This window comes from Chrysemys picta, chromosome 3 (assembly GCF_011386835.1).
Source record: "Chrysemys picta bellii isolate R12L10 chromosome 3, ASM1138683v2, whole genome shotgun sequence".
NCBI lineage: Eukaryota > Metazoa > Chordata > Testudines > Emydidae > Chrysemys > Chrysemys picta.
This window is the reverse complement of record NC_088793.1, coordinates 91,548,735-91,566,581: the sequence shown is the minus strand read 5'-3', so window position 1 is coordinate 91,566,581 and position 17,847 is coordinate 91,548,735. Positions and strand designations below refer to the sequence as shown.

The window sequence follows — 17,847 nt, the reverse complement described above, 5'->3', positions numbered from 1 at the left end:
CAAGGAGGAGAACAACAACAAAAAAGCATTGCTGCACAGGTTACTCTAAAAACACTAACCCATTAACGATTAAAGGAGCAGAACAGAGGACTATTTACTGATAGTTTTGCTTACCAGAAACAATGTGATCTAGTGGTTAAAACACAAGACAGGGAGCCACTGCATTTGATTCCCAGCTGTGCCACTGACTCACCATGTGACCTTGGTTAGATCATCCAAGGCCAGATTGTCGGTAGTGTTCATCATCCACAATTTGGGCCACATTTTGAAAATCTGGGTACAAGTGTCACAGTGAGAGCTGAGCACTTTTGAAAACCTGGCCCTTATTATGGATGATGAGCACTTGAAAAATCAAGCTCTGAGCTCATCTAAAGAAAAAAAAATTAGACCATTAATGCATATCAGTTTTCTCATCCATAAAATCTGGATAGTACCTCTTTCAAAGGGGTCTTGTAAGAATTAATCATGAATTGGCCTGATTTTCAGAGACCCACCAGCTAAGAAAATCAGATCAAATATTTGTAAAAGATCTACCAGCATGCCATTGAAAGCCAAAGACTTTGATCAAAATATTTGAAAGTGCCTAAGTAACTTAGAAGCCTAAGTTCCATTTTCAAGAGTGATTTAGGCCCAGATCCTCAAAGGGACTCAGGTGTTTAACTCCCTTAACCAATGGGAGTTATGTATCCAAATCCCTTTGAGAATCTGGGCCTTAGTCATATAGAAGCTTAAATCCCATTAATTTACTCCTTAATGCTTAAGTAACTTTTGAAAATGGGACTTAAGCTCCTAAATCACTTAGCTGCTTTTGAATATTTTTAGGAGAAAGTATAATGGACTTCATGTGAAACTGGTTGTCCGACTTACATGATGGGTTTTCTGCTTCCATAAAAACAGTGGTTCACAGTACAGTTAATCAGTAAAATGAAAAGGTAAAAGGTATGTCTACACTATGGAGACCATACCAGCATAGCTATGCCAGCACAGTTCCACTAATAGAAGTTCCCCGCCCCGCATCAGAGGAACACCATCCCTGAACAATTTTAGCTATGTTGATGGAAGCATTCTTTCAGTGACCTGGCTGTGTCTATACTGGGGGTCAGGGTGGGATCTATTGGTATCGCAACATTGATGTGGGATATGGTTTTAACCCACACCTCACCAACATAGCAATGCAGATCCAACTTTCAAGTGTAGGCAAAACCAAAGATTTTGAAAGACATGAAGTGAAGTTTAGCACCCATGTGCCATTAAACTTCAGTGGGAGCTGGTGCTGAATCCCACTTTGTGCCTTTCAGAATCTCTCCCTGAGTGTTTAATTGCAAGTTATATGGCTAGTAAAGCAAGGTATTTCACTATCTCGCTTATCCTTAAAGAAATTTATTACTTAGGGCTCCAGTGTATGCAGACTGTCTGTGAAACACTGGGAAGTTTTATTCTGTATATTTCTCTGGATGTTATTCCCTTCATTTTTGAAATTTTGGGGAATGCAGGGTGGTTTTTTTCCATTGGAGCAATGGGCCTAGCCTCTGTATGTGTCTGCACTCTATTCTCTCAGTCTCGGTAACCATTACACTTAGAAAATATTACTAAATAATGACTATATCCCATTAAACTTCTGCTGCCTCTTCATGGAATTAGCAAAATATAATTTCTGACTGGGATCGGAATCCTGGATAGTTTTCAAAGTGGCTAAAAATGTTTTCTTATAATATAGGTACCTATGCATTCAGCACATCCATTGGTGCTTCACTTTGGGATGAAGGAGTAAAAGAGCCAATTTTTTAGTTTAGATCAAAAAATATTCTCTCTATAGTCACACAAACAAGAGCATGCAATAAAACAACATTAATTTCAAAGGTTTCCTATTCAGAAGGTGTACCAGCAGCATTTTGAAAGAGAAAAACATCAGAAGTGCTACATACAGCTCCAAGGATATGTGGCTTAAACTGCTCCCCAAAATACTGGGGAGAAGAAGAGCAGAATTACAAATTCTATTACAAACGTATATTAGGTGTAATACACAGCTACAACTGAATCAATTAAGGACAGAATTTCAGCCTAAAAACATTGACTAAAAAAGCAAAATAAAATGCCAAGATGTGTTTCCTTTGCTCGGACGCACTTGCTATTTGTATTATGCGGCTGAATTCATGTAATAGGATGAATAGTAGCACAAGCACGAGCTTAACAATTCAAAATGGTATGTGAATATGACACTGGAGGATTTTATTGATCTCCTTACTTACGGTTTCAAAATGGAAAGTAAGCTTAAAAGAAGGTGCGGCTGTTTCTCTAAGTACCATGTGCCATGAGGATTCAGATTTACACAAGAGAACAGGCATTTCCTGATCTGTCATGTTAGAAATGACCAAAGGGGAACTGCCAATTAGAAGAGGAGAGGTGGGGGCAGAGAAATCCCTCTCCACATTCTACAGTACCTCAGGGCCAGTCACTGACAGGTGGCAGCTGTGAGGGGAAGCTCTCACCACACGATTTGCTTGAGGGCAGTGCTAATGAGGAGCCCTAACACAAGGAAGGGGAGTGTGTAATTGGACGAAAATCCAATGAATGTTTGGAAAGGAAGAATCAGCTCAGCTGTTTCTTGCTGTTCTCCACTGGGAGTTTGCTGACCAGCACTTTTTCCTTTTGATATTGATACAGATCAGCAATTACTCCTGCACATTAGTGACCTTATTTCTAAAGCTTTCTCTTTCCCCTTTTCCAGAGACTTACAATACATTCCAGTTACATCCTTGCATGCACACTCTGTTTGCACAGATCGGAGAATAGATGTCACTGTCAGCAAGAGGATATATGTTTGCAATTCACAAATCTGATCAAATATAGTAATTGTTAAAAATGTTATCACCAGTGGGGGAAAAAAATTCTCTCAAATGTCTGTTATCAACCCTGGCTCAGAGTCAGTGCAATGTCTTTTAATCATCAACCACCTAGAAAAGTTTTGTCTGGCATATTAACATAAGAATACAAGAATTGCCACAAACAGAACAGATCAGTGGATTGGTTAGTCTGGTACCCTGCCTCCCAAAATAATTTAAATCAGAATTGTCACTAGAGGAATCTACAGAAGGGGATAGCAGGGTCTAGGTAAAATGAACCCATCCTCTACCTCAGCATCATGTGCAAGGAATGTTTAAATTGTGTGCACCGTATATGATGACAAGTTTACCATCTTCCCATGACAAAAAGAGAGAATGTATTTGATGACATCTGACCTGATTCTACCCTGGGTTTGGGTAGAATCAGGTCACTTTAACTTGGAAATATGGTATGTACAGTAGTTTTTTATAACATTTTAAATTAATTTTCCCATTGTATGCACATTTCAAAATTTAAAAAAAATCAATTGCATACTGGAAATGGAAAAATTAGCATGACAAGATACGTGCTTGTCAAATATCAACCCAGGACCAACTTCACATATTTCACGATAATTATTTGTTTAAAAAAAAGCATACGGTGATTAGAACTTCCTGAAGATAATGATGATAATGTGTCCCTTTGGGTTAATTTTGATCATGTAGAGACATTTCACTGGCAACAAAGAGACAAAATGTAGAAAATTATACCAAATGGGATATTCTGTAGTCAGTCAAATTGCTGTCTGATGACTGACCCTTATTTACTAATAATAAGTTAAATACCAGAACTGAAACACGAGTGAGGCATAGGTCATCTTAACACAATAAGTACTTCATATTCAGGAAAACAACAATTGTGCTTTTAGAGATACACAATTTTCTTAATGATTGGAGTAAACAACTATTCTGCTCTATAAATCAATCATAATGATTTATTTTATAGTGACAAATCTTGATATTGAAAGACAGGGAGATTTTAGGGAAGTATGATGACTGGGTGAGAACTGCTCAGTATAATCAACATAATTTGCTTGTTCTCTTTTGGATGACAGTTAATTGAACAACAAAAAGAGCCAGGCAGCAAGCAATACACAGCTTCACAGTGTATTTTATCTGCAGGAATCAGGAATTATGTTCATTTTTCTCTTCTACCAAATAGGTTTATTTAAAAAAAAAGGACAGAGAAAGTGCCATTAGCACCCCCTCCCCCATGCAAAAATAAACCTGAACAACTGCTTGGCAACATGCACTAATTGCATGCTAAATTAATTAATCGCGATCTGTTCTGCCCTCTATTTACATATGTAAAATCAGCATAATTCATGGAAAAAATATGCAATGTAAGGATTACATGCATTGACTATGTGCTGACTGATGCTGCTGTACTGTAATTAAGACTGCTGGGTTTGCACTGTTCTAGTTAATAATTTATGGGTCAGATCCTGAACTACTGATGTCAGAGTTTTGCTATTGACTTCAGTGGCATCAGTATCAGACTTTATGGGTGAGATCCATCAACAGACTTAGGCACTGCAACACAGAGTGTCACAGAGCCTAACTTTTTGGTGCCTAGAATAATCGCAGAACAAAACTGCAATCCACTTAGGCATTTAGATTCCTTATACAATGAATGGGGAGAGAGAGGTGCCTAAGAATGCAATCTACAAAAGCCAGCATGCTAGGCAGAGAGCCACCTGACCTAGCCTATGGGAGGTGCTGAGGAAAGGCGTGTCCTAAATCCCGCCCCTCTTTTGGAGATGGGTGCGTCAGGGCTGCAGGGAGGCACCTATCTCTGCTTAGTGATTCACAAATGGGAATTTCTCTCTCTCTCTCTCTATGACTGTTCCACTGTGGATAAATACTTACATAGTCACTGGGCCAGAGAAAGAGAAAGATTCTGTAGTCCAGTGGTTAGGGCACCCACCTGGGAGGTGGGAGACCCCAGGTATCATCCTCCTGCTCCAATGACTCATTATTTATACACAGTAGAATAGCTTCACCAGGAGAGACTGAGGGAGCCCAAACAGAATATCTCAAAGCTCAGTAGTTAGAGCACCTTCATGAGACCCCCCCTATTCAAATCCTTTCTCCCCATCTCCTAGAGATAGCGGGATTGAACCTGGGTAACCCACATCCCAGGTGAGTGCTCTCACCACTGGGTTAAAAGTTACAAGGTGCGCACCACCTGCTCCTCTAGTCACATTTTGAATGGGAACCAATCTAGTAGGTGTGCTCAGAGGCTACAGGATTGGACTCTGCACACGAGATAAGTGGACAAACGCCCATCATCTCCTGGTTCATGATTCATTCTGGGGCTTGGGCAGCAGTTAGGCATCCAGAAGCATGATCAGGGGCAGAAACATAGACACAGAGGGAACTTAGGTATTGAGTAAGTTTAGGCCCACTGCAGGGTTAGGCAGGAATTTTGTGGGTTACAGAGGAGCCAAAACAGGCACAGAGGTGTATATACCTATAGCAGGGTGCTGGTGCAAAAGCACCTAATTAGCCCCTACCCCGTCAGCTCCAATCAAGGGAAGCAGATTGGAGCTGATGGAAAAGGCCTGATGCTGGTCTGAGGATTGGCAACACCTGCTGGCCTGACAAGCCAAGGGCTATAAAGGCTGGGAGGGAGCCAGAAGGCAGGGGACAGCAAGGGAGAATTCAGTCAGGTAGGGAAAGATAATTATTTCCATCTGGCAGAGATGGGCGGCTGTGGCTGAGAGGATCTTGGTAAAGACCCTGAGCTAGTGGAGAGGCCTAAAAGTAGGACACTGTATTGGTAGTGGTCTCTGCCAATGACGAAGCATAGAAAATGTCTGTGGGACAGGTGTATGGCTATAATAAACAAACCAGCATCCTGAAGATCAAGGGAGACAAACCAATCTCCAATTTCCAATGAGGAAATTATCTCTGGTAGGGTTACCACTCTGAACTGTTGAGAGAGGATGAAGGTGTTCAAACTCCTGAGATCCAGAATTGGTCTCCAACTCCAGGGCAAGATCAGAGCTGCCAGACCTCCACACCTTGCCAATGACACTGTGCAGAAGCTGGAGTTCCCCAGATGACCTGATCCTGACTATCCATCAAGAAAAGTACATCAGCCTTATTGGGAGTGGTGAGCATTGTATGCTTACCATGTGCATTCTGTTTTGGTGATTGGTAATAAATAGAGGTTAAGTAGGTAATTACGGTGTAAGGCTCTTTCACTGGTAAAAGACACGTAAACCTGCAAAAGATTAAGCCTTCAGTCCACAGGGAATGGTTGTTTGCTCTCAGTCCACAGGGAATGGGTGTTTGCTCTGAGCCCACAGAGGAGCAGAGCCCAGAGCCCACAGAAGGGTAAAGTTAGGTGCCTTTTGCCTGGAGCCCTAGGAACTGGGAAAGAGTGGGGGTGCCTAAATGAACTGGGTTACGCCTTGAGCCCTAGGCACTAGGTAGAGGTGGGATGTCCTAGAGTGTGTGGGCAACAAATGTAGGTTAAAATTGGGTGCCTTAGAGTGTGTGTAACAGAGAATTTTGTGCGGGTAACACTTCAGGGGCACTGGGTCTGGTACTGACAGTAATACTACTTGAGGTTGCTTACTAGAAGGCTTCTCAGTATGCGGCCTGGTCTTTTTAGTCAGTGCCAGATCTCGGTAGTCTAGGAGATAGAAGCATCAGTGGTACACATGCCAGGTCATTTAGTCTCCTTGGTTCCAGTTTGAGAGGTAACTTAGCCCTTCTCTTGGTTTCTTCCTCTGGAGAACGGGGTCTCTTTTTTAAATTGTCTGGACAACTCTGAAAGATCCCCAAGGTCTTTGCTTACCAGAGCAAAAATATTCACAGAGGTGCACTGGGCAGTGAAGCCAAAATATGGGGGTAGAGAGATTTGTATCCTGTGGGTCATAGAAAATGCTCTAGAAGATGGAGTTTTAGTCGGTCCTCCCTCCATTTTCTTCATCTGCTTTTGAATCCAGAGCAGACCTTACATTTGGAAGGGATGTGAGTCTCTCCAAGGCAGTGGAGGCAGATAGAATGCCTGTTGCTGCAGGGAAAAGACCTGGTGCAGGTCTGACAGGGTTTGAAGTCCAGACTTTTGGGCATAACATTTTAGGAGGCTAGAGGAGGATGAGTCAGAATGCTGCTCCCCCCACCCCACCGCCCCAAAGCACACATTTTTGCTAAATAACCAAACATAAAGAAAAGTTAAGGAAAAAAGAAAGAGAACAATTAAGAGAAGAAAACAGCAAGCTGCATGGATAGCTAAAATGGACATTGTGACATTTCATATCAAGCCACAGGCAACTGAGAAGGAATGGGAGCCACAGTGCGCCTGCCCTTCCTATATAGGTATCCTCGCTCTGGAGCACAAGACTGTGCAGGGCACAGTGGCAGGCTAATGGACACTGCTGACAAAATCTCTGACCAGCAATGCACAGAGGCACGCACATCCTGAAGTGGAAGCACCTACAGGGAAAATAACTCAAAGAACATACTTTTATTATTGGTCTCCAGATGTCTATAAATCCGAGGTTTTATTATCTTCGTTTTTATCATGCCAGTCAAAGGCTTGAGTGCCCAAGGAATACATTACCAGATAAATTACCATTTAGAAAAATGGCTCTCCCTTCTGCAATGGTTTTTTTTTGGTGGCTCCGTATGCATACACTATAATACTGTGGCAGAGAGCTTTGAAGAAGCAGCCTAAAGAGTTGTTTGATGTAGAATAAGGAAAACAATTAATACCAGATAATACAACAGAACAGCACTGCATGTAGATAGGACTCAGGGACTAATTAGGGCTCGCCTAAGTGATGAGATGGTATTTGGCTGCTGTGCTGAAGACCTGGATTTTGGAAATGAATGTGAGATTCTCAGTCTTTAGACATTTGGGACCAGATTTTCAAAAGAGCTCAAAGCTAGACTTTCAAATGTTCAGGACCCATGTGTTCAAAGTTTGTTTCCTGCCAGCATCACAAAGCACATAAACTTTTAAAGAGATTGAATTATCTACCATCTTGGAGAAAGATAGGGTGTTATTATGAGGCCAATCAGATTGGAAAGGGTATTTCATCTAAGGAAATAGAGTCAGATCCCTTACTCATGGTGAATTACATCAAACTCTGCAAGCAATCTCATTGAAATGAATGAGACTGCTTGCTGGGAAAAAAAGCACTACTGAATGTGAATAAACGGGGAGAGGGAGCAGAATCTGTCTCATAATGCTGTATGATAAAATGGAGAAGAACTGAGCTGGAAGGCAAAGTTAAGTATATTTGTATCACACACAATATGTTTAACAGAAAACTTTATAACACTGGCAAGATGAGCATGATGTAATATCTTGTAAATACAGTACCAGGAACTGAAGTTCAAAAAAATATACTTTATGTGAATACTGAGTCTAGACCTAAACAACAAAGAAATTCAGAACTTCTTATTACCTTGGGGGAAAGAGTTTTATCTGAAGTGGAAAGTGGTATCTCTAACTATACTTAAAACATCTCTTGAATAGTTATTAAACCTTCCATAGACCTACACCAGGGACATGTAAAAACAGCAAAGATAAATAGGGAAAGCAATACCTCATACAGTCCTAAAAGTTAACTGTATAATCTTAAAGTCAGCCCTAAGGGAGTTGGTTCAAATGCACACAGGACTATTAGATATGCTCTATACACCTGATACAGCTGAAATGCGAGAGGACTGCACCACTCAATGCAGTTTAGATTAATTTATCACAGCAAAATAGAAAATATTTTACAAGTTCATAGCCATTTGGGAATCAGGACTCAGCTGTCTGAGACAATTAAATGTGATCTACTTATAGACTATAGTACACTGGTGCATCTTGAATGGCCAGTTTCTGGTGTGTTCAAATTTACCGATTGGGTGAATTACTCTGCTCCAAACCATACTGCCCTTTTTCTTGGTTTGCTGCAGGAATTTTTAAATGAGAGAACATGTTATGAGGCATATCAGCTGGGAAGGAACAGCTTTTCTGTAGGGTAGCATCTGCTGCCCTCAGGCCATTCCTCAGTGGCCATGATGTAGATACACAAAGGACAGCCTGAAACCATAAGAGGGCCAGACTGATTTTATGACTATTATACCACAGTGCCAAGATGCCGGATGCACAATGGAAATACTGCATTCTGGGGTACACAGTAACTGCCATATTGGGTGAGTCCAATGGTCATTCTAGTCCCGTATCCTTTGCTCTAATCTTGGCCAATACCAGATGTTTAAAGGAAGATGGAAATGGAAAATTACATAATAATCTGCCCTGGTGGAAATTTCTTCCTAACTCCAGGCAGTTAGTGATTGGCTTGTACCCTGACATGTAAAATATGAAATTCAGAGTGGCTTTAAACCAAATACACAACCTACTCTACAGTATGAGTCTCCTGACATTTATATTATTAAAAAAGAGAGAATATTGTGGTAGTAGACATAACGCTGTTTTGTTTTAATCTCACAATGGGAGCCAACTGAACTGAACAACTCACTGTCAGACAGTGACTGTGGAAGAACTTTGAAATATTTAATCAGAAGCATATCCAGAAGTTAATGACCTGGCCCACATTCTCCTCTCATTCATGCCAGTGTAACCCCATTAGCTTGAACAACTGGCAGTTCTGAACAGATGTTATGAAATGTATCTGAAAAACTCACTAGAAACCCCATTCTATTCTAGCCCAAAGACCAAAGTCTATAAGGGGATGTTTTAGGGGATGTGTGAGTGTTGGGCAGTGGGGAAAGAGGGGTGGCATTTTGTCTTTCTCACAGATACTGTGGGATAACATGCATAGAAACAAGATTGAGTTCCTGTTTACACTGGAAAATCTGACAATCCTAAAATGCATAATGTTGTTTGGCAAACACTACCACAGAGGGTTTGGAATTGTAAACTGAAACTAAAACAGCAAACCGGTTTTATTAAAAGTTTAATTTTCTAATTAAGCTTTCAATTTTTGCTGGGAGCAGCCTGATGTTTCTTTCCTAAAAGCACCCCAAGCTCAGTACATTTACACGTTAGTTTTGCATGATGGAGCAGAGACTCCATGTGATAAAGGGTGTATGTTGTAAAGCTGATTTTCTACTGAAATGGTCCATGTACCACTGCTATAAAAATAGTGAAAGATTTCTCATTCATTAAAGTGTCATTGTCAAGCTGTTAAAAAAGTGCAATGATACACTTATTCTCTGCATGTCAGTGAAGACTGAGTGTAAAATCTGTCCAGAATAAGATCCTTATTAAACACAGTCAAAGGGCTAGATTCTCAGCTGTTGCACATCAGCATAGTTCCACTGGCTTCTCATGAAGCTGTAATGATTTGCACCAGCTGAAAGTCTGACCCAAGGTTTCTTAGGGCCATTTCTGAAAAGGACTGAACGCCTCCCACTATGTGTTGATGGCATGCAGCATCTCATAGGAGATGTTCTGAAGAGAATAGTCCTGTTCCCTTTCTAATAAATGAGTTCCTTGGAACAGCTTGATTTCATCAATCTTTTAACCAACTTCCCTTCTTCCATCTTCTTTCCCTGTCAGCAACCAGGGAACTTTTGTTCAAGCTTAATGATGCACTATTTTTATGATATTTCCTGGGTATAGTAAAACTTGGGCCACAATTCATGAAATGTGTTATTTTGTTCATTCCTCATCTCAACCCATTGATTTATGCTCATCTCAGGCTGTTTGCTTTTAGGGCTCGTCTACACTTGAAAGTTAATTTGGATTAAGTTAGGGTGTGAATTGAAAGCACAAATCACTATTTCTGAATAACTCAATGTGTGGAGAAGCCCTAAGACAATCCAGGACAGCTATGGGAATGGGAGACACTACAGTCTCCTTTTCTTGGCAAAAGGCCACATAGCATTTGAACGTCCAGCTCTTCTCTCCTCCAAGTCATGCAGGAAAGAGGATAGAATCCCTTTACCACCTCTGTGTGCAAGAGGACTAAAAGGGCCAGCAGTCTCTCTTCTATGGCATTTCTCCTATTTCCACCTTCACCACCTCCCTCAGCATGGACAGAGTGAGGATCCTAGCTCTACCCTCTTTCTCTGTTCTCCATAGGGGTAAGATCCATCATGGCAGAAACTAAGTGTTAATGAAACAACAGTAGCTTAATGAAATGAATAGATGAGACCACGTTGTGAGGAGCTGTGAACACCAGTGAGGATAAATGATGCAAAGGGGCATAGAGAAACTAGAAATATGGGCAATAAACAACAAAAGAAAATTCAGTTTAGGAAAATTCAAGCTCAAAAATATTCAGTGAGACGTACAAATGTGGAAATGTTGGGGTCTCAGTGGGCAGCAAATTGGATGGGAGATCACGATGCAATGTGGCAGCAAAAAATAAGCTTTTACAAAAATTGATTATGTCACTAAATCTGTCACAGAGCTGGTCAAATAATTCCATCAAGTATTTAATTTGACAACATTCATGATATTTCAATTAATTATTTTAGGTACTTACCCAGTTTTTAGAACTGGACAAATAATTCACAAACCAAGCTGCTGAAGCACATTTATATGGGTGAATGAGAAAGGTAGATACATAGACAGATACAAAGACCTATAAAGACCAAGTACAGGGGGTTGTGTACCCGTATATCTAGTGTAGAAGCTTGCTCAGGGAGATCTATACAAAAGTAGCAGTATTGATTTTGGTTTTATTACGATAGATTTTTCCATTCCACTAGGTATAAAATAACAGAGTTATGTGTGTGTTGTGGGGGGTGGGGGGAGGGTTGTTATTAAGTTCTCAGTAGTTTCCTTTGAAAAGGTGCTACAGGTAATTTTAAATATGTATTTGTGTTTCAAAGAAGTCTGAAAGCCAAATTTTGGAAGCAGAAGCACTTATAGTTGCTCACATTGATTCCAAATGTTCCATATAATCCTTAAAACTGCAAAGTTTTCCCTCATTCTTGCTTCTTATTCAGGCACAATTCGCTTTTTTCTACCCACGCTGCTCACTCAACCATGGGAGAGATATGTTCTTAATTATCTCTGCTTTTTCAGGACAGTAACTGCTGCTTATTTATTTTACTGGCTTTATAGTAAGTTTCAAGCAAGTAAGGTGTAAATACGATCAGAATATCTAAGGGTGCCATGCTATTTAGATATTATATAGAGTGGAAATGTGTTTTATTTCAGAATGATCAACATCAATTTGTGTAGCTATGTCCAGAGATATACATTTTCCATTATGAATTTCTATTACTTTTTCTCCACTACAATGGAAAAAACCTAAGTCTTTAAAATTTACAGGCTATACCTTTAAAGAAGACTGTTCCTATTGTGTGTGTGTGTGGGGGAGAGTTATGGGGTTTTGTTTTGGGAGTTTTTTGGTGATTTTTGGAGAGGGCAAACTGTGCCTGAAATAAATGCATGTGATTACTTGATTTAGGACAGTGAAAAGTGTGGTTGTAATTTTCCAATTGCAAACTGAGTCTACACAAATGGGTATTTACTCTTTAAAATATATTATTAAAGGACCAAGCCAAGTAGTTTAGCCCCAAACATGTGAGAATGAATAATTTACACAACATTTTCTTTTTCTACAGGTTGCAGAATGGTCAGCATTAAAATTAGCAAAAGATGAAAACAAAAAAAGACATAATTTTATGAGTGTGAGACATCATAAAGAGGAAGACAAAGAAGGAATTGGGTTCCTGATCCTGCCCTGTTGAAGTGAATGGGGACTTTACCATTAACTTGGTGTAGAATCAAACCCTGAGAGAGGAAATCATCTGAGTACTCACCTGTACACTAGTAAGAGTGGTGTATTGGTAAGCTTTGACTACCAGGTAATTGGCTTCTATATCTATTATCCCCAGGATCATGTACTTCCACCATCTCCGTTTCAAAATTGCCAACAAGTTTTCTTCTCCTGTGTTGGTAGATAAAAACAAACATACAATTACATATAAAGAGTTAGAAACACACTCACAACAAACTATGTCTCATGAGAGATTATACTATAGAATCTTATGCAATCAAATTAGTGGATAGATTCAATTGAACATAAATCCAGATTGTGACTTAAATATAAATAAATAAATGGAGATATCCTATCTCCTAGAACTGGAAGGGACCTTGAAAGGTCATCAAGTCCAGCCCCTGCCTTCACTAACAGGAACAAGTACTGATTTTGCCCTAGATCCCTAAGTGGCCCCCTCAAGAAGTGAACTCACAATCCTGGGTTTAGCAGATCAATGCTCAAACCACTGAGCTATCCCTCCCCCCAATATTACAAATAACTATATTTGAGTTATAGTTAAAACTCAAATATTTACAAGGTATTTTAGGTAGGTAAAAACTAACACCTTATTTATCTTGTAATTCAACACCACAAAGCAAGCTGGTTGTCTGGGTTTTCAGTTCACTTGGGTTTTAAAAACTTGCCATGAACAATGATTTGAACTTAAACAATTTTTGGTAATATTTCCTAAGAATATTTCAATGTTCCGTTTATGTATGCAAGTCCTGACTACAGAATAATAAATACGATGTAAAACATGATGCAAGAGGTTCTCACTTAAAGTAGGAGAGCAACAGTATGCAAGGGTATCAGAGTAACCAAGCAGAACAGTAACAGAATAATCAGGCTTATTATGAAGTTTAAAGGAAAGTTATTGTGATCTTAGGTGCAGATTCAAAAACATTGGACTAGTTTAGAGAAAGGTTGCACAGAGACAAACAGATTTTGCGTGACTGGTATCTCTGCTTCCAAAATCAATTTTTGAGCAACCAGATTTGTTCTGCAATGCCCTGGCAATGGAATCTGTCAGTCACACAATACTTAATTTCTACTACGTGAAGACTGTCAGCACAACATGGCTTGCAGATCAAATCCATAACTTCGGCAAGGTCAGACAGTTCTAATGCTGGGCCAAGGATTATTACTGTTCTCAGTTCAAAAGAAACCAAACACACATTCACCAGGGACAGATAACCCTATTATTTATGTGCACTGTGGTAGCACCTGCAGGGCCCCAATCATGATTGGGACCTCCTTGTGTGAGGAGTTGTACAAACCCATCGTAAGTGACAGCCACTGCCCTAAAGAGCTTGTAGTCTAAATATGGATATTAGAGTTGACCTGAACCACTGTCATAAAACTTGACCTGAACGAGAACCATTTGGGAAGTTAGAAAAAGTTCCATCAATTTAATATTTTTGTGTGTCTCCGCAAATCCTTTTAGTGTCAGCTGTAACCACAATTACCAATGGGCAAAATAGGATAAAAAAATAAACTGAACATTATTCCAAATAGACACTAAAACTTTTAAAAGATTTGAAAAAGTTTCACTGGCTTTCCCAACTGCACCCCCATTATTCTTCATTGTCATGTGTGCCCATGGATTTCTAGGTTCCAGCTGAAACAGGTAACAGATGTGCTACCATCTCCTAAGAAAAGGTGGCCTCTTGGCATTTCTGGAACAACCTGGAGGAGGACTCTGAAATCTCATGAGAATTCTAACCTACCGTTGCAGATGAAAGAGGCAAATACTTCAAAAGCTTGGACGTGAAAAACTGGCTTAATTGGAATCTATAGGAGTGGTGCCACTGACTTCAACGGGGCCAGGATTTCATCCTGAGCATTTTCCCCAACCAAACCTGTGATTCATAGGACGTTTGTTCATTAAGAAATACACTCACACGCACTCTTTGCAATGGGGGTATCATGAGGCAGCATTCTAATTATTTGCTGTACTGGCAGTGACATTGAGAATATAACTTTTGGTAGGTTAAGACCAGACTTTGTTTACTTGCAGAAAGAAGCACAGAAACAGCAGGAGTCAGGAATGTGATTACTTTGCTCAGATGACATCCAATAAGTAATTTAAGAATCTGGATTCGAATGAGTTGGTCCCTTCTACCACATCAGACATTTCCATTAACCTTTGTGCTTTAAGTGATTTTGGCTGCAAAAACACTCTGGTTTATGATGCTGCATAGCACAATATATTTGAAACATGCTATAACTTTATGCCTCTGTGTTGATTTGAGGATGCAAAACAGAGTAACTTTTTCCTTTGAGTCTCCTTATTTTTTGAACATGAAAGTGATGAATTTTCAAAGCAGCACTTGGGGATTTAGCCACGTGATTAACATCAGTGCAAGTCACACAGGTAAATCCTTTCCCAGGATTTTGAAAATGTATCCCAAAAAGTTACAGTGCCAAAATGATTTGACATACCCTTAAACCACCGCATTGAAAAGTGCCAGTGTAATAAAAAGGCATATTAAAGCTTTGAAGTGATATTTTCCCTTACTTTTAAAGAGAGTTTAAAAATAATGAAATCAAGTTCTGGAACATTGTAGGATTCATTGAGTCACGTAGTGTGCTGCAGTATTAGTGGGGGAATTAATGCTGATACTTGTCAATATTAAAGTTCTGTTTCAGCAAAGCACTTAAGCACCTGCAATGCCAACCCCAGATGTGGTACCCCTGGAAGTTGGCACCCAGGACATCCATCCTCCTTTGCCTGCTCTTAAGGGTGTCCCTGAACACCTGCTTAAATCCATGCCTATTCAGGGGAGTGCATAAGCATGAAGTTAACTTTGAGAAGCTGTTGAAATCTCATTGCACATGCTTCAACTGTTTTCTGAATTGGGGCTTAATTCCTGTGCTCCAGAGATATGGGGTGCTTGAAATAGAATGAAAGAAAAGACCAAGGCGGAAAAAAGTGGTTTCGATTGAAAGATCAAGACTCTCTCAAAATATGAAGTGCTTCAGTAACTTTAGATTGCTAAATTCAGGGCAAAGTTATTTACAATTACATTAGGGCCCTCTTTCTGTTTTATAAATAGTACTGTTGGGAAGTGAGTTGAGCATCAGTGGAGTTGACATCACACTGAACTAATTTAAATGTGAAGGGGTCTATTGTCTTATAAATGCAGTGGGGAGGAAAGTTTACACAGCTGACTACTATCAATGCTACTGGGAGTTCAGTCATAGATGTCCCCGCATCAACTGGAAAACTTGTGAAATTAATGGAAAATTACAATAAAGGCTGAAATAAAGAATCTTAAGAAATAAAAAAAGCATTAGCTTGCACTGGTAAGTCATGAACAGCAAATCATTTGCTCTGAAACAAACCAAAGTGGGGCAGGTATGGTGAAATAGATTACCATGGCTTTAAATAATTACATTTACATATCAGATAAGATGGATACACATAATCTGACCAGGATGGCTTAAATTACTGTACAACACAATCTAGACTGTCTTTACCAAACTGACCCCCAATGGACCAATGGTAACATGTTTTCTCCTTTCTTCCTCTTTTTTTGTGTGATTTAATGTGTATTGTCTTGATTTAGTATCACAAACTGAGAGGAGGAAGTTAAACAGAGGATAATGTACAATACAAGATTTTGTAATATGCATGTAATATATACAATCATTTTGAAAAAAGGAAATACATTAAGAAAACAATGAAAGAATAGCAAAGGTCACCACAGAACCCAAGTTCAAGAAAAGCAGAAATAAGACAGAGGAGATTAAATAGGTAAATAGACTAGAAATAGCTACACCATTGCTGGGTAACAAAAGGTGTAGTTCAACAATACTGTACACTATATTTCATATTACTTGCAACTCTACTATCAATCATTAACATAATAAATGGCCATGATAGCGGGGAGGGATAGCTCAGTGGTTTGAGCATTGGTCTGCTAAAACCCAGGGTTGTGAGCTCAATCCTTGAGGAGGCCCTTTAGGGATCTGGGACAAAAAAAAAAAAAAAATCTGTCTGGGGATTGGTCCTGCTTTGAGCAGTGGGTTGAACTAGATGACCTCCTGAGGTCCCTTCCAACCCTGATATTCTATGAAATCTATGACAAGAGTCCCAAGGCTCACTTCTCTTTCAAATACCAGAGGTTCATGAGGTGCCAGTTCTGATGGACTATATTACCAATTCTCAGTTTGCTCCCTGCTAGAGACCTTTGGAGAGACAATCATCTGGCCATGAGGTCAGTCCACAGAAACAGGTTCTGATGTTTACTCAGCTGTCTGTTAAAACTAAGGAGAGCTGGTAGGAATATTTCTGGTTTTCACTCCAAGTCTTATATCTAAAATAAAGCTTCTTCTTGTGCACACATTATTCCAAAAGCCTCTCTTTTTAGGGAATTCTACACCAAGGTAATAGAGAGGTTGGGGTGCCTCCCCATTGCCAACAGTTATCATTATTACTTAAAAAAATAGCTAAGAGGGCCCCAATGCATGTAAAGGATAAATTGTGCTACATAGTCAATAAATGTAAATTCAAAAGGTGATTTTTTCCATATTGTGCCTTCTACTCTGCACTTAAGCACATCAACAGAAATTTCCAAATCTACATCCCAGTCAGCCCCTAGACTGTCCAAACTCACTTCTGAAACTGTAGGGCTTGTATTATTACGTTAGCATGCCCTCGTCTCAAACATTGTGAGTCCATATGTGAACCCCCATGTAGAAATGTAACCTCTGACAGCTCCAAGCCTGGATGTTAACCTCTGCAAAGTGTTCCCTACATGAGATGAACTGGTAGTAATGTTAATCTCAGTAACATCCTCTGACATGCATTTTTTCAAGGCCAGAACTCGTGGACATCTGCTTGTCATTCATATTCTACACTTGCTGAGGATTATCTAAGAGTTCTAGTTTTTTAGTCAACCTTTTGGGGAAGAAATGTAGCTACCCTTCTGACACCTCTCTGAAGTGGAAGATGAGGAAGTTGACTAAGATTTCCCCCCAAAATCATTCTGTAATCCACAAGAATGGCAATCCATAGTGGGACCTCCTCTTAGAGCACCATTGTTCTTCATTGCCTCCCCTGGAAGTCTGTATTTTCCTCCTCATTGTATTCATCCTGGCCTGGGAAAAATAATTGCCTTACTTTGAGACTCCTAAGACTATATTCTTCTCTGTGTTGAGCAGAGTCCATTCCTTGACTGGGTATACCCAGACAGAAATTGTGGAGACCT

The 17,847-nt window shown here is 39.8% G+C and overlaps 1 protein-coding gene across 2 annotated transcripts in view; it reads right to left on the bottom strand.

The window, feature by feature from the left end:
- The window catches only part of SLC35F1 (solute carrier family 35 member F1), a 369,666-nt gene that overhangs the window by 54,917 nt on the left and 296,902 nt on the right, over positions 1-17,847 (bottom strand). For both annotated transcript variants that reach the window (XM_008175891.4, XM_065588392.1), the window contains exon 3: positions 12,636-12,763. In XM_008175891.4, coding sequence (XP_008174113.1) covers positions 12,636-12,763 — 128 coding nt within the window. The remainder of the gene's footprint in view (positions 1-12,635; positions 12,764-17,847) is intronic.